This window comes from Cydia splendana, chromosome 4 (assembly GCF_910591565.1).
Source record: "Cydia splendana chromosome 4, ilCydSple1.2, whole genome shotgun sequence".
Classification (NCBI taxonomy): domain Eukaryota; kingdom Metazoa; phylum Arthropoda; class Insecta; order Lepidoptera; family Tortricidae; genus Cydia; species Cydia splendana.
Window position 1 is genome coordinate 14,073,330 of NC_085963.1, and position 23,506 is coordinate 14,096,835.

Genomic DNA, 23,506 nt, shown 5'->3' on the forward strand with positions numbered 1-23,506 from the left:
TCCGGAGCGTATATTTCCGAATACATATTTGAACTACATATATCACAAAATGGGACTACCCTATTGGGACAAAGTAAAAAAAAACATAAAAACATTTTGTTTGGGGGTTAAAATGTAAAATATTTTTTTTATCGTTTTTATTTTACCGTTCTGTCGCAATTGATGATTTATGTATACATGCCAAATTACAGCTTTCTAGCACTAACGATCACGGAGCTAAACCTCGGAGTCCTCGGACTGACAGACAGACATGGCGAAACTATAAGGGTTACTAGGTGACTACGAAACCCTAAAAACGGACGGACTATACACTCATCTTAATAATAATAAGACTCTTGAGTAGGTAATTAATAATAAATTATTGCTTATCTAATTTCAGTGCGGTAAAAAAATGGGAATCAATGCAGAGAAGATCATCAAATGTGCTAAAGGTAAAAAAGGCGAAGAACTACTAGAATATTACGGGGAAGAAACCGAAAAAGATGTTCCGGACAGGGAAGGTGCGCCATGGTCGCTAATAAATGGCAAATATGTCAACGGCGACCTTGACAAATGGCTAGCAACAATCTGTGCCGCTTTAGATCACCCACCGCCACAGTGTAAAAAATTGTAAACTAAGGTTAGGTGGAAGAGATTAATTAAGAGGATAAACTTGTTTTGATATTAAATTTATATAATTATAATAATGGTAATTATGTTAGAAACGTGTAAAAATACATATTTGTGCAAATTTCATTTAAGTCATGTATAGTACATCTTATGGTAGGTATTCAAAAATTAATTTAGTAATTTCAGAGGTGTTGGAAATAATGTTTATATGTAATTATAATGTCATTATAAAAATAAACAGTGTATCCTTTCGATCTTGTCCTGAATATTTTAACGCCATTTATTCGTCCAGAATTGACCCTTACCTTTCGTAAGTTATTGTTGCTGTTCAAAACATAAACTTAATGATGATGTGTTTCAGTTTTTTTAGGGTTTCGTAGTTACCTAATAGAAACCCTTATATGAAAGTACGGGACTCTACATTCTGCGTAATCTGTCTTGGCGGGTTTTGATATGGTATGAAGTACACTTTAAGACCATATACCTAGTCTACATTTTTACCGCAAAGGCCTAGTATATAAATACTAGTTGTTCAGTTGTGCTTTATCATTCGTTCGCTAGACAACGATCAGAACCATACAAATTCGAAATGTCACCATACTTGAAATTATTGTTTTATTTGTCGGGTATAAGTTTTGCTGTCAGTTTTGGTACGTACATTGCGTCATCAATATTTTATTTGTTGATACTATTTCTGGACCGTGACTTGGAAGATATTACAGACTTTTGACACCTATCTGTGTTCAGTATTTAAGTTAAGCTTTCTGTATCTTGCTAACCAAATATGTACCTCTTTTCCTTCAGAAATTGATCACAGCAATCCTGATGCCGTCGAATATGATAGTAACTCTAAGGTAAGACTATACAGGAAAAAATCGGTGATGTCGTATCAGCTTAAGTAAATACCAACGCTTGCACGGGTAACAATGAAAGAACGCCCGAGATACAAATTACCAATTGCCTGCAATCCGGAAATACCTACAAATGACATCTGAATAAAATTTACCTCAAAAATATAATGAAGAGTATTGTATAAATGATATGCATATGCCTCCTTTGTTATGCAATTTCTAAGTGGCCCATTCCAAGTACTTTCAGCACGGATATTATAGTCGTGTATGTCTACATGACAGCGTGATAAAAACAGTGTCCGTCTCTGTCTGGTGTTAAAAAGTGACACTTATTTTACCACGTGGATAAAGCTATCCATAATTCGCCTGCTGTACCTATGCATAACAGTACAGTATCTTAGCTCTAGGTACTAAATATCAATATAATATTTATTTATTATTATTTATTTATTTAATATGACCTTCAGTTCAGAGGCTCAGTGATAGAAATAGTCCAAGACATCCGATATCAGTTTAATGTGCTCCTGATATATTATTTTAATTTCTCTATACTTTCAGGTAGAAAAAACTGAAAAAGTTGATCTGAGAGTGTATTACTGTTGCTATTGCGGTGGCTGCGTCGACTTTCATATCAAAGAACTTGTCCCAACTTATAAGAAAATTGGATCTTACATAGACCTCAAAAATTATCCCTATGGATTAACTTCGGTAAGCTCCATTCATTTATACTGATGTTTCCTTTTCAAATCAACTTATGTGTTGTTTTCTGGGATGTTGTCCAAGTGACAATAGTAACACAATTTTGATCAACAAAGCTCAGGTCATCTGCCACTGTACACTGCACTGCCTCAAGCATACGGACCCTACGAAACTTCCAATTGTAGTTTTGAGCAATAAAGTGGGTACATTCAGCGTCATATAGATAGTGACAGGCAAATACATGCAAACACAGCTTTCTTACCATAGCTGCTCGATGGATGTCAGATCGAAATGTTTAATCGTAATGGTTACAAAAACTATCAGAAAGAATTGAGATATATTGAAAACTATACCAGGCGTGGCTCACTGCGGGATTTCGTCGCTTTGCTACAGGTAGCTAAAAGTACATCCGTTCCACCCCAATAGGCCTGATGACAGTAACAAAGAATCATGGAAATAATGGTTTCAAAGAAACATATATGTTAATACGATTCTAAAAAATGGCCCAATCTCAGTATAACTAAACTTAAGGATTATTAATATATTCAATAAAATAAAAGTACAAAATTCTCCAACCGGCCATTTCAAAATTTGTCATCAGGCCTATGCTGCTGTATGTCATTCGATACCTCTCTATTAATAGAGAGGTATGAGACGCCGTGCCCGCCTTTTGGCTGCGACGGCTGTGGCGGGTCGCTCCCCACCGCGTGGGGAGGTCAGTGGACGTCAATTTGAGGACGTCAGTGCTGCTGGTGTAGGCCAGCTTTTTCGCCACCGATCGTTTATCCAACCCCGCGACCCCTAGCCCGGTGATACCGTTTGAGCGGGGCCGGGCATCGGGGACGCAGGGAAGGCGACCGGCAGCTTAGGCTGGCGTGGGTGGCGTGGTGCATCCGATGAAAGTTGGGACTTGGCTTGGCTCCGCTACTGGTGCAGCAGAGCTCGGGGCAAGTCCCGGGCCCACCGTTCCGGTGGTCTGGTGGGGTGGTGTGGCGCGATGTTCTTGAGGTGCTCGTGCCCGCTGTTGTCCGCGCGGTCGTACATGGACCACGCGAGACGCTCGATGAACTCCTCCAGGCCGCGCCACTTCAGTGTCTCGGCGAGGGATGCGTTGCTGACGTAGCGTGGACACTTGACGATGCTCCGCAGTGTGAGGGTCTCCTGACGCCCCATCTCAGGCCTATTTTAGGGAAAGCCATAAGCCGCGCGTGGCGCTGTCGCCACCTAGCGGCCATATCTGTGCTGATCGTAACAGACGCGTTTTGTTAGAGAGTGAGTCTTCTGTACCTAGTACCGTAAAGGGTGAGTAGGGTTCGCGGGGAGAGTTGGGTTATGAATGGGGAGGGAAGGGATGAAAGGGGGGTGAGATGGGATTTTAAGGCTACTGCTACCAAAATAATGTATTCCAATTTAAAATGGAGCTATAGTAATACTCATAATAAAAAAAAAATCGATCCAACAATCTTACAAAATCACCTTTGTATGAAAACCCAACTCACCCCAAATACGAGGCACTACGGGGTGAGGTGGGATTTCCTGTTTATCGTCAAAGTTATGAAATGGAACTACCCAAAATAAAATACAAACGCCCGGAACACTTATTATATACTTACACCATTCAGTTTGCATATGTAAAAATAAAATGTTATCGAGGTTTGAATGTCAGTTTTGCACCTACTCACCCCATTTTACGGTACTATTATTTATTCTGTGACTATACAAAAAAATGACAGTCCAGACAGTAAGATAAGAATAGCCTTTATTGACCAAAATAGAATTAGTACATATTAGGGTAGTAAGTATAATGTGAAATAATTTAAATCAGAATTCACAATACAATAAATACCGCATTCCACAACAAAATGCGGTATTTATTGTATCGATGTCGAGGCGGTGTTTCGTATATTTTTTGGCCCTTGACTGACCATACGGGCAGTTGCTTATTTTTTTTTTTCAAACACAGAGGTGGAAACATCATGGCAAGATTTACTTTGACTGCGCGCATGGCCCAGAAGAGTGTTATGGCGACAAGCTGCACGCATGCGCTATCGATATACTGAAGAACGTCTCCCAGTCAGAATTCTACAACTCTTGCATGATGAATGCCACTTGGGGGGGCAAGGGGTCTACTGATAAAGACGCTATCAATGTAAGTATGCGTTCAAAATCAAGGTAAAAAAGAAATCGGATTATTGAAAAAAATCATATCTTATGTTTCAATAACCTTTATACAGACCAGGCGGCTTAGCACGGTCGCGTTTTTATCCCTTGTCACCATGCCTGTCACGTTCTAACAAGTATGTAAGTGCGAAAGGGACGCGCATAGTGATAGTCGATAAAAATGGAACCGTGCTGAGCCCGCAGATTTTAAAAAATCGCATATTAATCCTCATTGCCACTTTATAAGTCCTAATAATTCATTTTAAAAAAAATGGCCACGTAGGCCTCAGACGCATTGACGTACATCTCAGGACTGGCCTTAGGGGCCATAAAGAATGGTGCATGAATGGGGCCAGTGCAGCGGTGTGACAACACTACAACGCGATTGGTCGATGACGCGCGCGATTGGTTGCAACTAGTTGCGTTAGACTGCACGATTGGCTCGAATTCCTGAGTGATACCGCTTAACTAGCACTATTCTTAGTGCCTGTATGGCCGGTTCTGAGATATACCTACCTCAATGCTCAGATGCCGGTTCGATTGCGGCCTCCACCACCGGTAAAATTGGTCACTTTATTTATGACATCTATTTCAGTTTATAAAAAGACGAAGAAGTTATTAGGTGGTCATTTTTGCCTTCCAAATATTTTTGCGTTTGCGTCGAGTTTTATTGAGTTTGCGTTGTGGCATGTAGGGAAAATTCTTTACAGCTTGTTTGTTTGTATAGTCTTGAAACTTTATGATTTGTTGCGGTTTATGGTTATACCTGTATAGAGAAGAAAAATGTATAGAGTTTCAGGTTGTTTCCTGAATCATCTTATTCCTTATCCTGCCTCACGTCTTTATTTTTACTACAAATATAATTAAATATGTTTTTCAGTGTGGAAAATTAAGGAAAATTGACTCGAAGCCTATCATTGAATGTGCTAATAGTGAAAGAAGCGATGCTCTAATGGAATATTACGGTATAGAAACAGACAAGGTAACAGACCCAAAAAATAAAAGCATGCCTTTAATATTGCTGAACGGAAAGGAGGTCACAGATAATCTAATGAAGACAATCTGCCAAACTTTGGCTAAGCCGCCACCGGAGTGCAAATCATTTTTTTAAGTTATTGAAAATTGATTATATTATGAGTCCATTTCAAATAAAAACCTTATCATGTTGAACAATATTTTCATTCGTTTCCAAAATATTAGGTAATATTTTAACATCACCTTTGCCTTCACTTTTTATGTTACATTTTAAATATGATATGATATGATGAGCTCCCTTCCGAGGTTTTCCCAAGGGTCTACAGTATGGGGTTCAACAAAAAAGCAGAGTACAGGTTTTTAAAAGGTCGGCAACGCGCATGTAACACCTCTGGAGTTGCCGGAGTCCATAGGCTACGGTGACTGCTGTTCAGTGCCAGCGTGTGCTGCTCGCTACGAGCGCAGCCGATAACACGAGGCGAAGAGAATGGTATCCATCCAATTTTTATTAAAAAATGCTCAGCGAATTTATCATCCCCACTCACTATTCTTTTCCAAAAATCAATTAAATGTGGTTGCGTTCCTGAAATGTGGAATAAAGCTTTCGTAACTCCAACTCCTATCCTCAAGGGTCAAATTAGCCAAAATATTGAACAGTATACTCAGGCGTATTTCAAAATTATGCTAATTTAACAAAGTTTTCGAAAACATAGTCACAAATCAACTGCCCCCAGTAGTCAAAAATCACATTAGCACGGTTTCTACAAAGGTCGTTAGGTAAACACTAATGATAGTAGCGACGATGGATGGAGGCGCATGTATAGATGCCGTGTATTATACAGATTATTTAATAACTTTTTCACAGTGCGAAGTCTTGTCTTGGAAACATTTTACATAAAAATGTTATGGTGGGATTCTTAAGTACTAGCGTAAAGTACACTAGCGTGTCCAATAAAGTGTAATAACTAATGCAATCGTAGGTATTTGATTATGTCTAAGACGTAAGTAGTTAGTCACAATGTACATAGGTAGGTAACATGTGTTGAGTTATCTAGTACGCTAGTACTAAAATCCCCTTCCGTGTAGACTAAGGAGGATATATAAGTACTAATTGACAGTACATAATTATCGTTCAGACAGTCGACAGCGCAAAGTTAGCATTTAGCACTCACATTGATAGATATTCACTATGATTTTGAAGAGTTTATTTATTAGTTTGTTTGCTATTAGTTTTGCTTACATTACTGGTATGTATTTACCTGATATTTCGAATATATGTAGCCTGTGTCGTCAATCTTCGGTGACAGAATCAATCATAAAGTGACCTATCCATACTTTTTCTATCATTCCTTAATTTTCGCTGCATAGTGGTTTTCTATTTTATTCTATCGTTCATTAATATCTGACAACGACATAATGTAATAATCAAATGTATTTATTTTACGATATAGTAAAACTAAGAACTTTGATGTGACCATAATTTTTCTTCAGATATTGAATCAGAGGATAAGCTCATTGATTTATACGCACACCGTAATCGTAACTATGAAGTAAGTGTATTTTATTATTAGCAAGGGCAATTTTTTTACTGTTTGTTATCCAATCCAATGTCTGAGCAATATAAATTAAATATTATAATAATGTATACCTACAATTCTAAGTGAATTGTCACATAAGTATCATAAGCTTACGTAGCTGTCGGTAATAATTACATGAAATTTTACAGATAAACAAAAGTGGAGACAAGGTTGATGTCCGATTATACTACGAGTGTTTGTGTCCATATTGTATAGACTTTTACACAACCGCTTTAATCAAAACAGTAGAGAAACTTGGGCCATACATCGATCTTAAAACATATCCTTATGGTAACGCCGAGGTATGTAAGTCATCCATGTAATCCATAATTGGATTAGGTTACCATACTGTTTCAGAAACAAATTATACAAAACCCGTACGAGTAAGCAACTACCTATGTAGACTTTGGATAAATTACCCAATTATTAGCCTTTTAATTATAAGCACCCATTTTTGTAAGTAATTCACTATTGGTATCTTTAAATAAGTTTGAAGCAGCCAATCATAGGAAGAAGGCCAATATTAGTATGGCTACATTTACCCAATTTAAAAACTTTATTTTCAGAGGACAGAAGATAATGGAAAGGTCATTATCGAGTGCCAGCACGGCGAGGAGGAATGCTACGGCAACAAGCTGCACGCATGCGCTATAGACATACTCAAGAATACTACTCGTTCCGTGTCTTACATCTCCTGTATGATGTCCGGACAAGGGGAAAATTCTGGTTCAGATGATAATGGCGCCTCCAGAGTAAGCGAAGCCTTCTTTTTTTTTAATTTATAAGATAATAAGTAGGTATAGTCTGTCCGATTTCTAAGATCAAGTTCGCCATACGTTTACTATGGCCAAATGGCGTACTTGATCTTAGAAAAACGGACGGACTACCCTCATCGTATCTTCGACCGTATCGACCTCCATTTCCACCCCCACTTAACTCCACAGGTAATTTCCGGGTCAAATAATTTTGGCATAATTCAATGAAAATTAAAATCTAAATCCTGTATAAGGGAGGAGTAGTAGGTAGGAGTCCTCCATTGTGAGTTCTAAACACGATATAAACGAATACGATATAGATTACATATTTGTTCCTCGAGCGTTGTTGATGTGTGCAATTTATGAGTCTGTAATAATAATATAATAAATGATTGCTGATCTAATTTCAGTGCGGTAAAAAAATGGGAATCAATGCAAAGAAGATTATCAAATGTGCTAAAGGTAAACAAGGCGAAGAACTACTAGAATATTACGGGAAAGAAACCGATAAAGATGTTCCGGACCGGGAAGGTGTGCCATGGTCGCTAATAAATGGCAAATATGTCAACGGTGTAGGTGAACTGGACAAATGGCTAGCAACAATCTGTGCCGCTTTAGACCACCCACCGCCACAGTGTAAAAAATTGTAAACTAAGATTAGGTGGAAGAGATTAATTAAGAGGATAAACTTGATTTCATAATAAATTTATATGAATCGAAGGGTAATTCTAATTATGTCCAAAACGTGTATAAATACATATTTGTTCAGATTTTATTTAAGTCATGTATACTTTATGGTATTCAAAAAATTGATTTAGTAATTTAAGAGGTGTTGGAAATAATGTTTGCTTATAATTATAATGTTATTAAAAAAATTAACAGTGTATCCTTTTCGATCCTGTCCTGAATATTTTAACGCCAATAACGGATAAACCGTCCAGGATTGACCCTAAACATTTCGTAAGCTATTGTAAAATGTCGGCTGTTCAAAACATGAACTTAATGTTGACATGTTTCAGTTGAATATAGGTATGTAGGATTGTATTCACCAGTGAATATTAAGCAAAATTTACCAATTATGCTTAGGACTTGATCTAAGAACTGAACTAATGCGTCTTCGAAAAATTGTGCTTGCAAAACCAGGCCTTAATAAAAAAATAGACGTTTTCGCAGGTAAGTAAAATGGACTTTTGCGAACTGTTTTCCAAGAGTATTACGAACAAGTGAGGCATAAAACTAATAAATAGCCGATGAAATTCAAATTATTTTTCTTTGTCGAAAACCTTCCGTCCTTCACGGCTGAGGGAGGCAACGGGCGACCCCCGCGTGGTGCAGCTTTCTCGCGCAGAGAATTGCAATCGCAATCCAGCGCGGGAACGCTGCCTGCGTGATGGGCACCCTCCCGAGGGCACCAAATTTTGATAGGTATTTTTAATTTTTAGTTTCAGTTATTTTAATTGTAGTTAGTTTTAGTTTCATATTCCTGTTTATGTCTTTTAGTAATTTAGATTAATAAATGCAGTTGAGTTCCTTCATTAGTAAAATAACGTAGGAACGATGAAAAAACTCTATAGCGTAGGTATTGCATTAGCTGTGTGTTGTTTTTGTAGTTGTTATTTTTTATTTATGCAACAAATTACACAGTATGACAATGAAAACCATTTTCTGTGGAATTCATATAAAAGTGTTATAATAATATGTACCTACTTACATTATGCCACATTGACATTGTTTTTCTTTGATATTATTTGACATTGTTAATAATTTAGTCCTACTTATTTTTCGATTAGTAATGAATGTTTCGTAATTGAATATTCTTTGACATTTGTGTGTATTCATAGTTACTTAGCTACTTGACGATCATAATATAAATTGGTTCAAGTAGATTAGCCTAGAAAAAAAAATGCAGTTTAATATTATGAAACAAATCTAAATCTAACATATGAAAGTACGGAACTCTCCATTTTGCGTGGTAGTCGGTCTTTACGGGTTTTGATTTGGTATCAAGTACACTTTATGACCTAGTCTACATTTTACCGCAAAGGCCTAGTATATAAATACTAGTTGTTCAGTTGTGCTTTATCATTCGTTCGCTAGACAACGATCAGAACCATACAAATTCGAAATGTCACCATACTTGAAATTATTGTTTTATTTGTCGGGTATAAGTTTTTCTGTCAGTTTTGGTACGTACATTATTGTCATCAATATTTCACTTGTTTATACTATTTCCGGTCCGTGACTTGGAAGTTATTACCTACAGACTTTTGACACCTATCTGTGATTCAGTTTTTAAGTTAAGCTTTCCGTGTCTTGCTAACCAAATATGTACCTCTTTTCCTTCAGAAATTAATCACAGCAATCCTGATGTCGTCGAATATGACAGTAACTCTCAGGTAAGACTATACAGGGAAAAATCGGCTATATCGTTTCAGGTTAAGTAAATACTTACCTACGCTTGCACGGGTAACAATGAAATAACGCCCGAGATACAAATCACGAATTGCCTGCAATCCGGAAATACAAATGACAGCTGAATAAAATTTACTTCAAAAATATAATAAAGAGTATTTTATAAATGATATGCCTCCTTTGTTATGCAATTTCTAAGTGACCCATTCCAGGTACTTTCATATAAAAAGTGACACCTATTTTATCACATGGATAAATCTATTCATAATTCGCCTGCTGTATAGCATAGCAGTCCAGTATCTTAGCTAAATATCAATATGAACTTCAGTTCAGGGGCTCAGTGATAGAAATAGTCCAAGACATCCGATATCTGTTTAATGTGCTCGGTGTGCTCCTGATGCATTATTTTGATTTGGTTCTCTATATTTTCAGATAGAAAAAACTGAGAAAGTTGATCTGAGAGTGTATTACTGTAGCTTTTGCGGTGGCTGCGTCTATTTTCATACAAAACAACTTGAGCCAACTTTAAAGAAAATTGGATCTTACATAGATCTCAAAAATTATCCTTATGGATTAACTTCGGTAAGCTCCATTCATTTATACTAATGTTTCCTTTTCAAATCAACTTATGTGTTGTTTTCTGGGACGTTGTCCAAGTAACAATAGTGAAACAATTTTGTTCTACAAAGTTCAGGTCATCTGCCACTGTAAGTATATACTGCCTCAAGCACACAGACCCTACGAAACTCCCAATTGTAGTTTTGAGCAATAAAGTAGCGTCATATAGATAGGCAAATACATATAATGCAACACAGCTTTTTAACAATGACATAGCTCGATGCATGTCAGATCGAATATTTAATCGTAATAGTTACAATAACTGTCAAAAACGATTAAGATAAATATTAAAACTACATATACAAAAAAAATCAGACCAGAACAGAACCGTAAATATTCCAGTTTGAATCCCGTACTTAGTCCACTATGCGCTGAGAAACTAAGCATGATTAAGTTCCTACCAGTAGGGTAGTATAATGTGAAATAATTTAAAACAGAATACTATAAATATCGCATTTTGTTGCGAATGCGGTATTTATAGTATCGAATATCGATGTCGAGGCGGTGTTTCGTAAATTTTCTGGTCCTTGACTAAACGTACGGGCAGTTTGCTTATTTTTTTTTCAATTACAGAGATACAAAAAGCATGGCAAGATTTATTTTGACTGCGCGCATGGCCCAGCGGAGTGTCACGGCAACAAGCTGCACGCATGCGCTATCGATATACTGAAGAACACTACCCAGTCAGAATTCTACAACTCTTGCATGATGAATTCTACATGGGGAGGTGAGGGGTCTTCTGATAAAGACGCTATCAATGTAAGTATGGGTTCAAAATCGAGCTCAAAACGAAATAGAGTTCTTGAATAATTTTTCATATCTTATGTTTGACTAACCTTTTAAAGCCTGATAAAAAAACACAATGCAACCCTCATTGCCTCTTTATAGTCCTAATAATTCGGCTTAAATAAACATGGCGCCGTAAGCTTCAGATGCTGGTTCCATTGCAGCCTACACCACCGGTGGACTAGGTCACTTTTTTTTAGTGCAGACATCTATTTCAGTTTATAAAAATATGAAGTTAGGTGGTTATTTTTGCCTTCCATATTTATTATTGTATTCTACAAAGGGTTAAGATATTTTAAGAATAGAAATTGCGTTTGCGTTGTGACATGCCTGCGGTTTATGGTTGTACAGTCAGCAGCAGAAGTTGCTAAGTGGGCGAGGTGTTCAAAATTACCTTGACACGTTCTTAAGCCCCTGCTACACGGTTGCCGACAAGCCTTCAGACCGCGTGGCCTTGGTCTGTCCCGGATCGTATAGACAGTCCAACAAAATTTGACCAAAACTGACCAAGGACAGACCAAGGTCAGACGGTTAGAAGGCTTATCGGCGACCGTGTAGCAAGGGCTTTATTCTCTTAACAATAAATTCGCGTCAAGATCATTTTGAACACTTGACCCGCTTAGCAACTTCTGCTGCTGACTGTACCTGTGCGTAGACCTAATATATCTGCCTGCCGATTAAACTGCCAGCAAAAATTAATAAAGTTTCTGAATTTTCTTATTCCTTATCTTGTATACACGTCTTTATTTTTACTACAAATACTATTAAATATGTTTTTCAGTGCGGAAGATTAATGAAAATAGACTCGAAGCCTATCATTAAATGCGCTAATAGTGAAAGAAGCGATGCTCTAATGGAATATTACGGTATAGAAACTGACAAGGTATCAAACCCAAGAGATAGGTACATGCCTTTTATATTGCTGAACGGAAAGGAGTTTAACATAGCCAAGAATCTAATGAAGATAATCTGCCAAACTTTGGCTAAGCCGCCACCGGAGTGCAAATCATATTTTTAAGTTATTGAAAATTGATTATATGTCTACATTTCAAATAAAAACCTTATCATGTTGAACAATATTTTCATTCGTTTCCAAAATGTTAGTTAGTATTTTAACATCACCTTTGCCTTCACTTTTTATTCCATATTGTTATGACATCTATTTCAATTCCTTCAATATTTGAGATCCGTTGACCAAACAATTACAAAAAAATCTTCATGCTACATGTTATATTATTATCAATTACACCTACTAAGTCTCTATTAGTAAAGTCTGTTAATTTATTTCTGTTGAATATCTGCAGTCGTTTATCGTTGACGGATAAACTGCCAATACTGCCATAAGTAACTATTTAGGTACTTACCACTAGATGGCCTTTCACGCTTCCATCGAGAGGATGTCCATTGAACACATTCAGTGCCAGCGCGTGCTGCTCGCTACGAGCGTAGCCGATAACATGAGGCAAGGAGTATTCCTCTATTTTTTATAAAAAATGCTCAGGGAATTTATCATCCCCACTCACTAATTATTTTCCAAAAATCAATTAAAACTGGTTGCGTTCCTGAAATGTGGAAAAAAGCTTTCGTAACTCCTATCACCAAGAGTTAAGTTAGTCAAAATATTGAACAATATAAGCGTATTTAAAAATTATGCCAATTTTACAAAATTTTCGAAAAGATCAACTGTCCCAAGTAGTCAAAAAAAATCAACACAGTTTATACAGAGGTCGTTCTGTAGACCCTAACCTATTGACTTTCACTAATGATATCTTAGTACTAGTAGCGATGGATGGAGCCGCATGTGTTGAAGTCGTGTATACAGATTATACCAAGGCTTTTGAAAAAATATGTCACAATAGACTTTTACTCACGTTTTGGCACCTTGGAATACATGGAGACCTATTCCGCTGGATAAAATCATATATAGAGAATCGGAGCCAATGTGTTGTTCTAGAAGGTTACGCCTTTCAGTGGAAATCTATTAGTTCCGGAGTACCACAGGGATCTCATTCAGCACCTTTACTGTTTAGGCTTTTTAATTATAACATAGATAATCATTTTAAAAACCCGAAAGTGCTGCTCTATTAGACACAAAAAATTATAAGATAATTAATTTTATTGAAGATCATTATTTTCTCGAAGATGAATTAAAATTAGACATTTTGTACTCAAAATTAATTTATTTTTATACTTGAATAAATGTTGTATTATATTTTTTTCTAAGAAATAACAATGTTAATTATAATTTCACATTAGGCAACAACCGTCTGAGTAGAGTAACACAAATCCGCGATGTTGGAGTTATTATGGACTCAAAACCACAGAATAAATAATAGTACTACCGTACAGAAAGGACACTTCCTACAAACCCGAAGTTTGACAGCGGTTCAGGGTAATCTAATCATGCTATCCCTTTCTAATATATGGATGCTGTTAAGCAATAATGTGTCAACCCACATGAATTTTTCAATAAGATGTCAACTCAAAAAATTTACGCCTAAAGTTGACATTTTATTGCAAAATGGATGTGGGATGACTCATTTTTGCTAAACACCATCCATATGGCACTATCTCTTTTAGGCTATTTAGAATTTTAGAGTTGTCAAAATTCAAGTGATTATCTTATCTGTGGTCGTACAAGCAAAAGGAAGTCAAGTGGTGCCAACTGCCAACCCTAATAATTGCTCGGAGCAATGCTGAGCCGACCGGAGTCGAGTTCGACCGAAGTGAGGAGTGTCTCCCCATTGTCAAAACTATCGTTTATACCTCATTTAGACTCGGTTGTAATAAAGGCGTACAAACAACTAGGTTCCATTTTACGATTAGGAAAGCCATTTTTAAATAGTGAAACAAAATCCTTTTTATTGTATTTTGACTAATGTGTAGAGTTAGTGAAGTTAAAGTCAGGGCATGTAGAGTTAGAATTTTGGATCTACATGAGATCTGAACGGATATGATGATCGTTCTTATCTACGTGACAGCGTGATAAGGTACCCCGCGGTTGAAAACGGTATCCCGCGGTGTTAAACAGTTCTTCTTCTTGTTGTGCCATGTCCTCATCGGACGTCGGCGACCATCTCTCGGAACTTATTCCTATCCTGTGCCATTCTGCTCAGATTGGCAGCGTCATTAATATGAGTCCAGCTTTTAATATTATCCATCCAGGCTAGCTTCCTTCTTCCTCTACCTCTTTTGCCCTCTAATTTGCCTTCTATTATTTTCCTTAAAATTTGATATTTATTGTTACGGTATATATGTCCAAAATATGAGATTTTTCTTTTCTTTACTGTTTCCAAAAGTTCTAATTTTTTCTTCATTCTTTGCAAAACTTCTACATTGGTTATTCGATCTCTCCATGATATTTTCAGCATTCTTCGGTAGAGCCACATTTCAAAAGCGTTTATTTTTGCCTCTATGGTTCGGTTTATGGTCCAGCCTTCGACGCCATACATAAATACAGATAACACGTAACATTTAACCATTCTCCATCTGAGTTTCAGGTTTATGTCTTTGTTGGTGAATAGCTTGTTCATTTTCATGAATGTGCTTCTTGTTATCTCTATTCTTGTACGTATCTCTTTCCGTGGGTCCCATTCTTCGTTAAGAGAGCTTCCTAAATACTTATAATGTTTGACTCTTTCAAGTGGCTCGCCGTTGATAGACAGCGTGGTCGATTCCACCGCGTTCTTGCTCATTATCATATACTTGGTCTTTGCTATGTTCATTTTAAGACCGTACTCTTCCACGACAGTATTTAAGCGGTTTAAGAGTTGTTGGAGGTCTTGTAGGGAGTGAGCTAAGATAACGGTATCATCGGCGTATCGGAGGTTGTTTATCACTGTACCGTTTACTCTGATACCAGTTTCAACTCCATCAAAAGCTTCTTGAAATATAGTTTCGGAGTAAAGATTAAACAATAATGGTGATAGGATACATCCTTGTCTCACTCCTTTACGTATTTTGATATCATCAGTGCCAGATGTTCCTACTTTAATGTGTGCTGACTGGTTCCAGTACAGGTTTCTGATAATTCTTTGATCTTTGCTGTCCACTTCGGTCTTGTTGAGTATATGCATTAATTTGTCATGTTTTACGTTATCGAATGCTTTCTCAAAATCAATGAAACATGCATATACTTCATTATTATATTCCAAACTGTTCTGCACTAGTACTTGAACTCCAACCAGGGCTTCTCGTGTTCCTAAACCATTTCTGAATCCAAATTGGTTATCTGATATAACTTTATCGATTTTGTTATAAATTCTCATGTGAATCACTTTAAGAAATACTTTCAGGGTGTGACTCATCAGGCTGATGAGCCTGTGGTCACCGCATGTCTTAGCATTTGCCTTTTTAGGGAGCGGGAGGAATGTGGATTTTAACCAGTCTTCTGGTAATGTTCCTTTATCATAAATTTTATTGTACATTTTAACTAAAACTTTCAAATTGTCGTCATCTAATAGTTTTAACAGTTCTACATATATCCCGTCTGGGCCCACAGCTTTTCCGTCTTTCATAGATCTTATTGCTTTTTCAATTTCTATTTGGAGTATTGGTGGTCCCTCCACGTTGCTTTGGGTTTCCATCACGCTTGTATCCAAATCCGCTCTATCGTCTTCGAACAGTTGCTCAATATACAGTTCCCATGTTTTACATTGTTTTTCGTTATCAATTACTAGTTTGTTATGTGAGTCTGTTAATTTACCTATTATTTGTTTCCTATGTGTTTTAGTAAATTCTTTTATTTTCTTGTGTAGATTGAAGCTGTCTCTTTTCTCTTGAAGCTTTTCAATTTGTTCACAATCTTCATTTAAGCACCTATCCCTAGCTTCTCTGATTTTAGTTCGGATAACATTGTCTATTTCTTTGTATTTATTTTTATCAATTCCTTTAAATTGTCTTCTCTTTTCCATAAGGTCAAGGATCTCAGCCGTAATCCATTCTAGTTTTTACTCCCGTTTTTTGAAACCCAAAAATTTTTCTGAAGTCGTTACAATTGCTTTTTTTATTTTATTCCAGTTACTCTCAATATTGTTTTCGTACTCATTATCTGTGGTATCTCGTATCTCTTTATTTAATGCTTCTATTGTTTCCCTTCTGACATCAACATTTTAAAGTTTTCCAATATCAATTTTCTTGTGAATATTTGGTTTCCTCAGTATTTTTAATTTTAGATTTAGTTTTGCAACTAGAGGATTATGGTCCGAACCAATGTCAGCGCCAGGGTACGTTTTCACGTTCACTATTGAGTTTCTATAGCGTGCTTCTATCATTATATAATCAATTTGATTTCTAACAATATGTTCGGCTGTATCTTGGGGGGATGTCCACGTGTATAGCCGTCTAGGTGGGTGTTGATACCAGGTGTTAGTTATTATTAAGTCCTTTTCGACGCAGAACTGTAGTAATCTGTCGCCCCTTGCGTTTCTGTCGCCAAGACCATAGTTACCTACTGTTTTTCCTACGGTTCCTCTACCAATCTTGGCATTCATATCGCCTAGTACAATGACCATGTCTTGTGATTTGATGCTCTCCATTAATTCTTCTAATTCTTTATAAAATGATTATATTTCTTCATCTGTGCTTTGAGCTGTAGGCGCATAGACCTGAAGAATACTTAAGTTAAAAGGTTTAGCATTGAATTGTAAAAGCATACATCTATCCGAGTACGGAACAAAGTTGGTTACGAACTTTGACATTTCCTTCTTTATCATCATACCGACACCGTAATGGTGGTTTTTTTCTGCTGCTGGCTTTCCAGAATAGTATAAAGTTACGTCCTCCTTATCTACTATACCATTGTCAGACCATTTGATCTCACTGAGTCCCAGAATACTCAACTGGAGTCTTTTCATTTCTTGAATGGTATTCTCTAATTTCCCTGTCTTGATAAGGCTTCTTACATTCCAAGTGGCTATCAATAGTTGTTCATTCTTCTTTCTTCTTGACAATGGCATGGCTTCTGTGATCGCATATTCTTCTCCGGTTACACATTTCACATCGGGAGACCCGGTACTCTCCCGACGCCGGGCGCTAGCCGGATTGCTAGGCATAATCTTTCTGCTGGGTGTACTGATCATGTTTTTTATAAAGTTGTAAGTCCGAGATGGTGTTCTTAGGGCATTTTGGTGTGCAGTAGCGCCCCACGTCTTTCTGCACTGCTCCTTTTTGAGGGTATTTAATCCTCAAGGCTTGCTAGGCCTCCTCCGACCGGTTGCCCGGCCAGGGTAGAGGTTATACCGCCCCTTACTCGGTCGCCAGAGCCCCGTTCGTTGTCCAGCAGGGAGCACCACGGCAACCAATTGGTCGCCGCCGCCATCCGGCGCGTGCAGGTGGGGTTGACATTTGGGTCGGATAATGTCATTACCGTTCTCCCCTTACTCCCCTTGTGTGTTAAACAGTGACGGTTATTTTATCACGTGGATAAAACCATCCATAATACGCAAGCTGATAACTTTTTGACAATGCGAGGTCTTGTCTTGGCAACACATGAAAATGTTTTGGTGGGATTATTAAGTACTAGAGTAAAGTACACTGGCGTGTTCAATAAAGTGTGACAACTAATGGAATCGTAGGTATTTGATTGTGTCTAGGACGTAAGTAGTTAGTCACAATGTACGTAAGTAGGTAACATGTGTTGAGTTATCTAGTACGCTAGTACTAAAATCCACTTCCGTGTAGGATATATAAGTACTAATTGACAGTAGGTAATTATCATTCAGACAGTCGACAACGCAAAGTTAGCACTCACACTGATAGATATTCACTATGATTTTGAAGAGTTTATTTATTAGTTTGTTTGCTACTAGTTTTGCTTACATTACTGGTATGTACTTACCTGATATTTCGAAACATAATATAGCCTGTGTCGTCAATCTTCGGTGACAGAATCAATCATAAAGTGATCTATACATACTTTTTCTATCGTTCCTTAATTTTCGCTGCATAGTGGTTTTAATTTTCTATTTTAAAAAATAAAATAAAATAAATAATTTTATTCTATCATTCATTAATATCTGACAACGACATAATGTAATAATCAAATGTATTTATTTTACGATATAGTAAAACTAAGAACTTTGATGTGACCATAATTTTTCTTCAGATATTGAATCAGAGGATAAGATCATTGATTTATACGCACACCGTAATCGTAACTATGAAGTAAGTGTATTTTATTGTTAGAGGTCTATGTTTTTACTGTTTGTTATCAAATGTCTGAGCAATATAAATTAAATATTATAATAATGTATACCTACAATTCTAAGTGAATCATCACATAGGTATCATGAGCTTACGTAGCTGTTGGTAATAATTACATGAAATTTTACAGATAAACAAAAGTGGAGACAAGGTTGATGTCAGATTATACTACGAGTGTTTGTGTCCATATTGTATAGACTTTTACACAACCGCTTTAATCAAAACAGTAGAGAAACTTGGGCCATACATCGATCTTAAAACATATCCTTTTGGTAACGCCGAGGTATGTAAGTCATCCATGTAATCCATAATTGGATTTGGTTACCATACTATTTGTTTGTTACTTCAGCTTCAGAAACAAATTATACAAAACCCGTACGAGTAAGCAACTACCTATCTAGACTTTGGATAAACTACCCAATTATTAGCCTTTTAATTATAAGCCCCCATTTTTGTAAGTAATTCACTATTGTTATCTTTAAATAAGTTTGAAGCAGCCAATCATAACCCTTTACGGCCGGGAAAAATATGTTGAAAAACTCATGAAAAATGCATGTGAACTGTTTTAATTTGTTATAAAATACACGTAAAAAATGATAAAAAAAATCCAACGACCCTTCATCATAAAAAAAAATCGCATGCACGAAAGTGACGTTCAGGAATTATTTGTAAATGCACGAACGTGCAAATTCATTTAGATTTGTTAAATAATATAAAATTAAACGCAAAAGTTTACACAACAATACACTAGTATAATAATAAGTCTTTAATTTTACATAATCATCACAGTTGTCTTTAAGAATCAACACCGAAACGATTATAGAATGATTGCAAACAATAATCAACAGTTATAAAGTAATCTCAATTCAACTACCTACATCATATGAAAATCCTTGAAAAAGTTCTCATAAAATGAATATTGATTCATTCGCAAGTAAAAAAAAAAGTATTGACATGTGTTTAATATAGTTTATAACTAATTCTGGAGCTGTAACTTCAACGTTTTGATCGAATCTTTTTCTCTCATCTCTTCACAACCCTAATATTGATTGTGCCTGAACACTTGAACAGTTAGAAGTCAGGGAACATAATATACTGTCTTTCCACTTAACTAGAATGTTACTGAATCTGTCATAATTAGCTGACTCTCTCCACGTCAAATATCATTATCGTCTTTGCATGTCAAACTCGATCTGTCAGGAATTCGATTTACCATTACTTTACCCGTGCTATGTCATCTGCTATTGTTGAGTTTTACAGCAAGTAATATAGTTGTAAAGAATCTATGGCGATATAAACTAACTACCTTGGCATACACTTCGAGAAAATATCGAGTATAGACCAGCAGCTGCACCTAACCCCAGTGACATAATATCACAGCCAAACTTGGTTTTCGCTTCTTTATATGGATGTACCGAAATCAAGCATTAAATCCGGCAGAATTATAATCACCATGTTTTAACCCTACTGGACGGGTTTTATACACCACTACCTGACGCAGCGAAGCTATAACATCGTCTGATTCTTGGCTTTCATAGTGAATCCATTCCTAAAGCGAATAAGGGGAATAAGGTCGTCGTGAAATTCTTCAATATTTGATATCTATATCACCATAACACAAAATTCAAAGGATTTGTCTGGTTCCTAATGGACGTCTTAAAAAATACAAACCTAAGAAACGGAATACATTATAAAATGATCAAACATATGCTATCCATTGTGATTTTATATTTTGCACAAAAGCCGGATACGCACAAACTTTCAAATAGTTATGACAATTAATTCACGGGCTACGGCCGAACCCACAAATTCGTGCACTTATTTTTTACGAGCGAGTAGTTTTCCCTAAATAACATATTATTACTCAAATTTGTGCTAAATAAACTCATTTACCTCTTTTACTGTAATAATTAAGTATTAAATAGCAACTTTGATACCAAAATTATATGAAATTATGAACTTACGTGTGTCACTACTCACACCAAAATACGCCACCATCTTTTTAACACTGTCTTGCGACCGACTGAGGCGATTGACCTACGGTATTTAGTACTCGAACGTGTCGTTAATATCTGCAGTTTAGATCGGAATAGGTTTGAGCTCGAAAAGATGATTTGCTTGCGGACAGGATTTTTTAAAAGTAGTTTGCAGGATTATATCGAACCGGTCGGGAAGGGATAGGAAGAATGCCAATATTAGTTTGGCTTCATTTACCCAATTTAAAAACTTTATTTTCAGAGGACAGAAGAAAATGGAAAGGTCATTATCGAGTGCCAGCACGGCGAGGAGGAGTGCTACGGCAACAAGCTGCACGCATGCGCTATAGACATACTCAAGAATACTACTCGTTCCGTGTCTTACATCTCCTGTATGATGTCAGGACAAGGGGAAAATTCTGGTTCAGATGATAATGGCGCCACCAGAGTAAGCGAAGCCTTCTTTTTTTTTATAAGATAATAAGTAGGTATAGTCTGTCCGATTTCTAAGATCAAGTTCGCCATACGTTTACTATGGCCAAATGGCGTACTTGATCTTAGAAAAACGGACGGACTACACTCATCGTATCTTCGACCGCATCGACCTCCATTTCCACCCCCACTTAACTCCACAGGTAATTTCCGGGTCAAATATTTTTGGCATAATTCAATGAAAATGAAAATCTAAATCCTGTATAAGGGAGGAGTAGTAGGTAGGAGTCCTCCATTGTGAGTTGTAAACATGATATAAACGAATACGATATAGATTACATATTTGTTCCTCGAGCGTTGTTGATGTGTGCAATTTATGAGTCTGTAATAATAATATAATAAATGATTGCTGATCTAATTTCAGTGCGGTAAAAAAATGGGAATCAATGCAAAGAAGATTATCAAATGTGCTAAAGGTAAAAAAGGCGAAGAACTACTAGAATATTACGGGAAAGAAACCGATAAAGATGTTCCGGATCGGGAAGGTGTGCCATGGTCGCTAATAAATGGCAAATATGTCAACGGTGTAGGTGAACTGGACAAATGGCTAGCAACAATCTGTGCCGCTTTAGACCACCCACCGCCACAGTGTAAAAAATTGTAAACTAAGATTAGGTGGAACAGATTAATTAAGAGGATAAACTTGATTTCATAATAAATTTATATGAATCGAAGGGTAATTCTAATTATGTCCAAAACGTGAAAAAATACATTTTTCTTCAGATTTTATTTAAGTCATGTATACTTTATGGTATTAAAAAAATGGATTTAGTAATTTAAGAGGTGTTGGATATAATGTTTATAATTATAATGTTATTAAAAAAATTAACAGTGTATCCTTTCGATCCTGTCCTGAATATTTTAACGCCAATAACGGATAAACCGTCCAGGATTGACCCTAAACATTTCGTAAGCTATTCTAAAATGTCGGCTGTTCAAAACATGAACTTAATGTTGACATTTTTCAGTTGAATATAGGTATGTAGGATTGTATTGACCAGTGAAGATTAAGCAAAATTGACCAATGATGCTTAGGACTTGATCTAAGAACTGAACTAATGCGTCTTCGAAAAATTGTGCTTGCAAAACCAGGCCTTAATGTAGGTACCACATTGGTAAACGGCTTTTATACTGGTAAAGTAACCTACTTTTTTATTACTTAAAGTAAAAACAGTACCTACAGTAAAATATTATTGTTTCTAAAGCGCAGCAGTAGGTAAAATAGACGTTTTCGCAGGTAAGTAAAATGGACTTTTGCGAACTCTTTTCCAAGAGTATTACGAACAAGTGAGGCATGAAACTAATAAATAGCCGATGAAATTCAAATTACTTTTCTTTGTCGAAAACCTTCCGTCCTTCACGGCTGAGGGAGGCAACGGGCGACCCCCGCGTGGTGCAGCTTTCTCGCGCAGAGAATTGCAATCGCAATCCAGCGCGGGAACGCTGCCTGCGTGATGGGCACCCTCCCGAGGGCACCAAATTTTGATAGGTATTTTTAATTTTTAGTTTCAGTTATTTTAATTGTAGTTAGTTTTAGTTTTATATTCCTGTTTATGTCTTTTAGTAATTTAGATTAGTAAATGCAGTTGAGTTCCTTCATTAGTAAAATAACGTAGGAACGATGAAAAAACTCTAATAGCGTAGGTATTGCATTAGCTGTGTGTTGTTTTTGTAGTTGTTATTTTTTATTTATGCAACAAATTACACAGTATGACAATGAAACCATTTTCTGTGGAATTCATATAAAAGTGTTATAATAATATGTACCTACTTACATTATGCCACATTGACATTGTTTTTCTTTGATATTATTTGACATTGTTAATAATTTAGTCCTACTTATTTTTCGATTAGTAATGAATGTTTCGTAATTGAATATTCTTTGACATTTGTGTGTATTCATAGTTACTTAGCTACTTGACGATCATAATATAAATTGGTTCAAGTAGATTAGCCTAGAAAAAAAAATGCAGTTTAATATTATGAAACAAATCTAAATCTAACATATGAAAGTACGGAACTCTCCATTTTGCGTGGTAGTCGGTGTTTACGGGTTTTGATTTGGTATCAAGTACACTTTATGACCTAGTTTACATTTTACCGCAAAGGCCTAGTATATAAATACTAGTTGTTCAGTTGTGCTTTATCATTCGTTCGCTAGACAACGATCAGAACCATACAAATTCGAAATGTCACCATACTTGAAATTATTGTTTTATTTGTCGGGTATAAGTTTTGCTGTCAGTTTTGGTACGTACATTATTATCATCAATATTTCACTTGTTGATACTATTTCCGGACCGTGACTTGGAAGTTATTACAGACTTTTGACACCTATCTGTGATTCAGTTTTTAAGTTAAGCTTTCTGTGTCTTGCTAACCAAATATGTCCC

The 23,506-nt window shown here is 36.5% G+C and overlaps 3 protein-coding genes and 1 long non-coding RNA gene across 4 annotated transcripts; all 4 read left to right on the forward strand.

Moving 5' to 3' along the window:
• The first annotated feature begins 1,165 nt into the window (after nucleotides 1–1,165).
• On the forward strand, nucleotides 1,166–5,445 carry LOC134789510 (GILT-like protein 1). Its single transcript, XM_063760089.1, has 5 exons — nucleotides 1,166–1,259; nucleotides 1,414–1,463; nucleotides 2,019–2,168; nucleotides 4,123–4,308; nucleotides 5,200–5,445. The coding sequence occupies exons 1-5, from the start codon at nucleotides 1,199–1,201 to the stop codon at nucleotides 5,428–5,430; spliced, it is 678 nt and encodes a 225-aa protein (XP_063616159.1). The 5' UTR covers nucleotides 1,166–1,198; the 3' UTR covers nucleotides 5,431–5,445.
• Nucleotides 5,446–6,435: 990 nt separating this feature from the next.
• On the forward strand, nucleotides 6,436–6,848 carry LOC134789999 (uncharacterized). Its single transcript, XR_010144147.1, has 2 exons — nucleotides 6,436–6,541; nucleotides 6,786–6,848. It is a non-coding gene; the product is annotated as an uncharacterized LOC134789999 (long non-coding RNA).
• Nucleotides 6,849–7,026: 178 nt separating this feature from the next.
• Nucleotides 7,027–21,778, forward strand: LOC134789993 (gamma-interferon-inducible lysosomal thiol reductase-like; the record flags this gene model as incomplete). Its single annotated transcript, XM_063760734.1, has 3 exons — nucleotides 7,027–7,173; nucleotides 20,884–21,069; nucleotides 21,478–21,778. Coding segments are annotated over 3 exons (573 nt in total), but the record flags the coding sequence as incomplete, so codon positions are not given.
• LOC134789989 (gamma-interferon-inducible-lysosomal thiol reductase-like) lies at nucleotides 9,716–12,475 on the forward strand. Its single transcript, XM_063760730.1, has 5 exons — nucleotides 9,716–9,812; nucleotides 9,973–10,022; nucleotides 10,471–10,620; nucleotides 11,230–11,415; nucleotides 12,224–12,475. Exons 1-5 carry the CDS (start codon nucleotides 9,752–9,754, stop codon nucleotides 12,458–12,460), a joined length of 684 nt encoding a protein of 227 aa, XP_063616800.1. The 5' UTR covers nucleotides 9,716–9,751; the 3' UTR covers nucleotides 12,461–12,475.
• Nucleotides 21,779–23,506: the final 1,728 nt, after the last annotated feature.

Excerpts from the sequence above, each read along its gene's own strand:
- LOC134789510 (XM_063760089.1), top strand. The coding sequence starts at position 1,199 with ATGTCACCATACTTGAAATTATTGTTTTATTTGTCGGGTATAAGTTTT. Across the intron at positions 1,260-1,413 it reads AAGTTTTGCTGTCAGTTTTG|AAATTGATCACAGCAATCCT; the intron begins GTACGTACATTG and ends CTTTTCCTTCAG. Across the intron at positions 4,309-5,199 it reads CTGATAAAGACGCTATCAAT|TGTGGAAAATTAAGGAAAAT; the intron begins GTAAGTATGCGT and ends TATGTTTTTCAG.
- LOC134789989 (XM_063760730.1), top strand. The coding sequence starts at position 9,752 with ATGTCACCATACTTGAAATTATTGTTTTATTTGTCGGGTATAAGTTTT. Across the intron at positions 10,023-10,470 it reads AATATGACAGTAACTCTCAG|ATAGAAAAAACTGAGAAAGT; the intron begins GTAAGACTATAC and ends CTATATTTTCAG. Across the intron at positions 11,416-12,223 it reads CTGATAAAGACGCTATCAAT|TGCGGAAGATTAATGAAAAT; the intron begins GTAAGTATGGGT and ends TATGTTTTTCAG.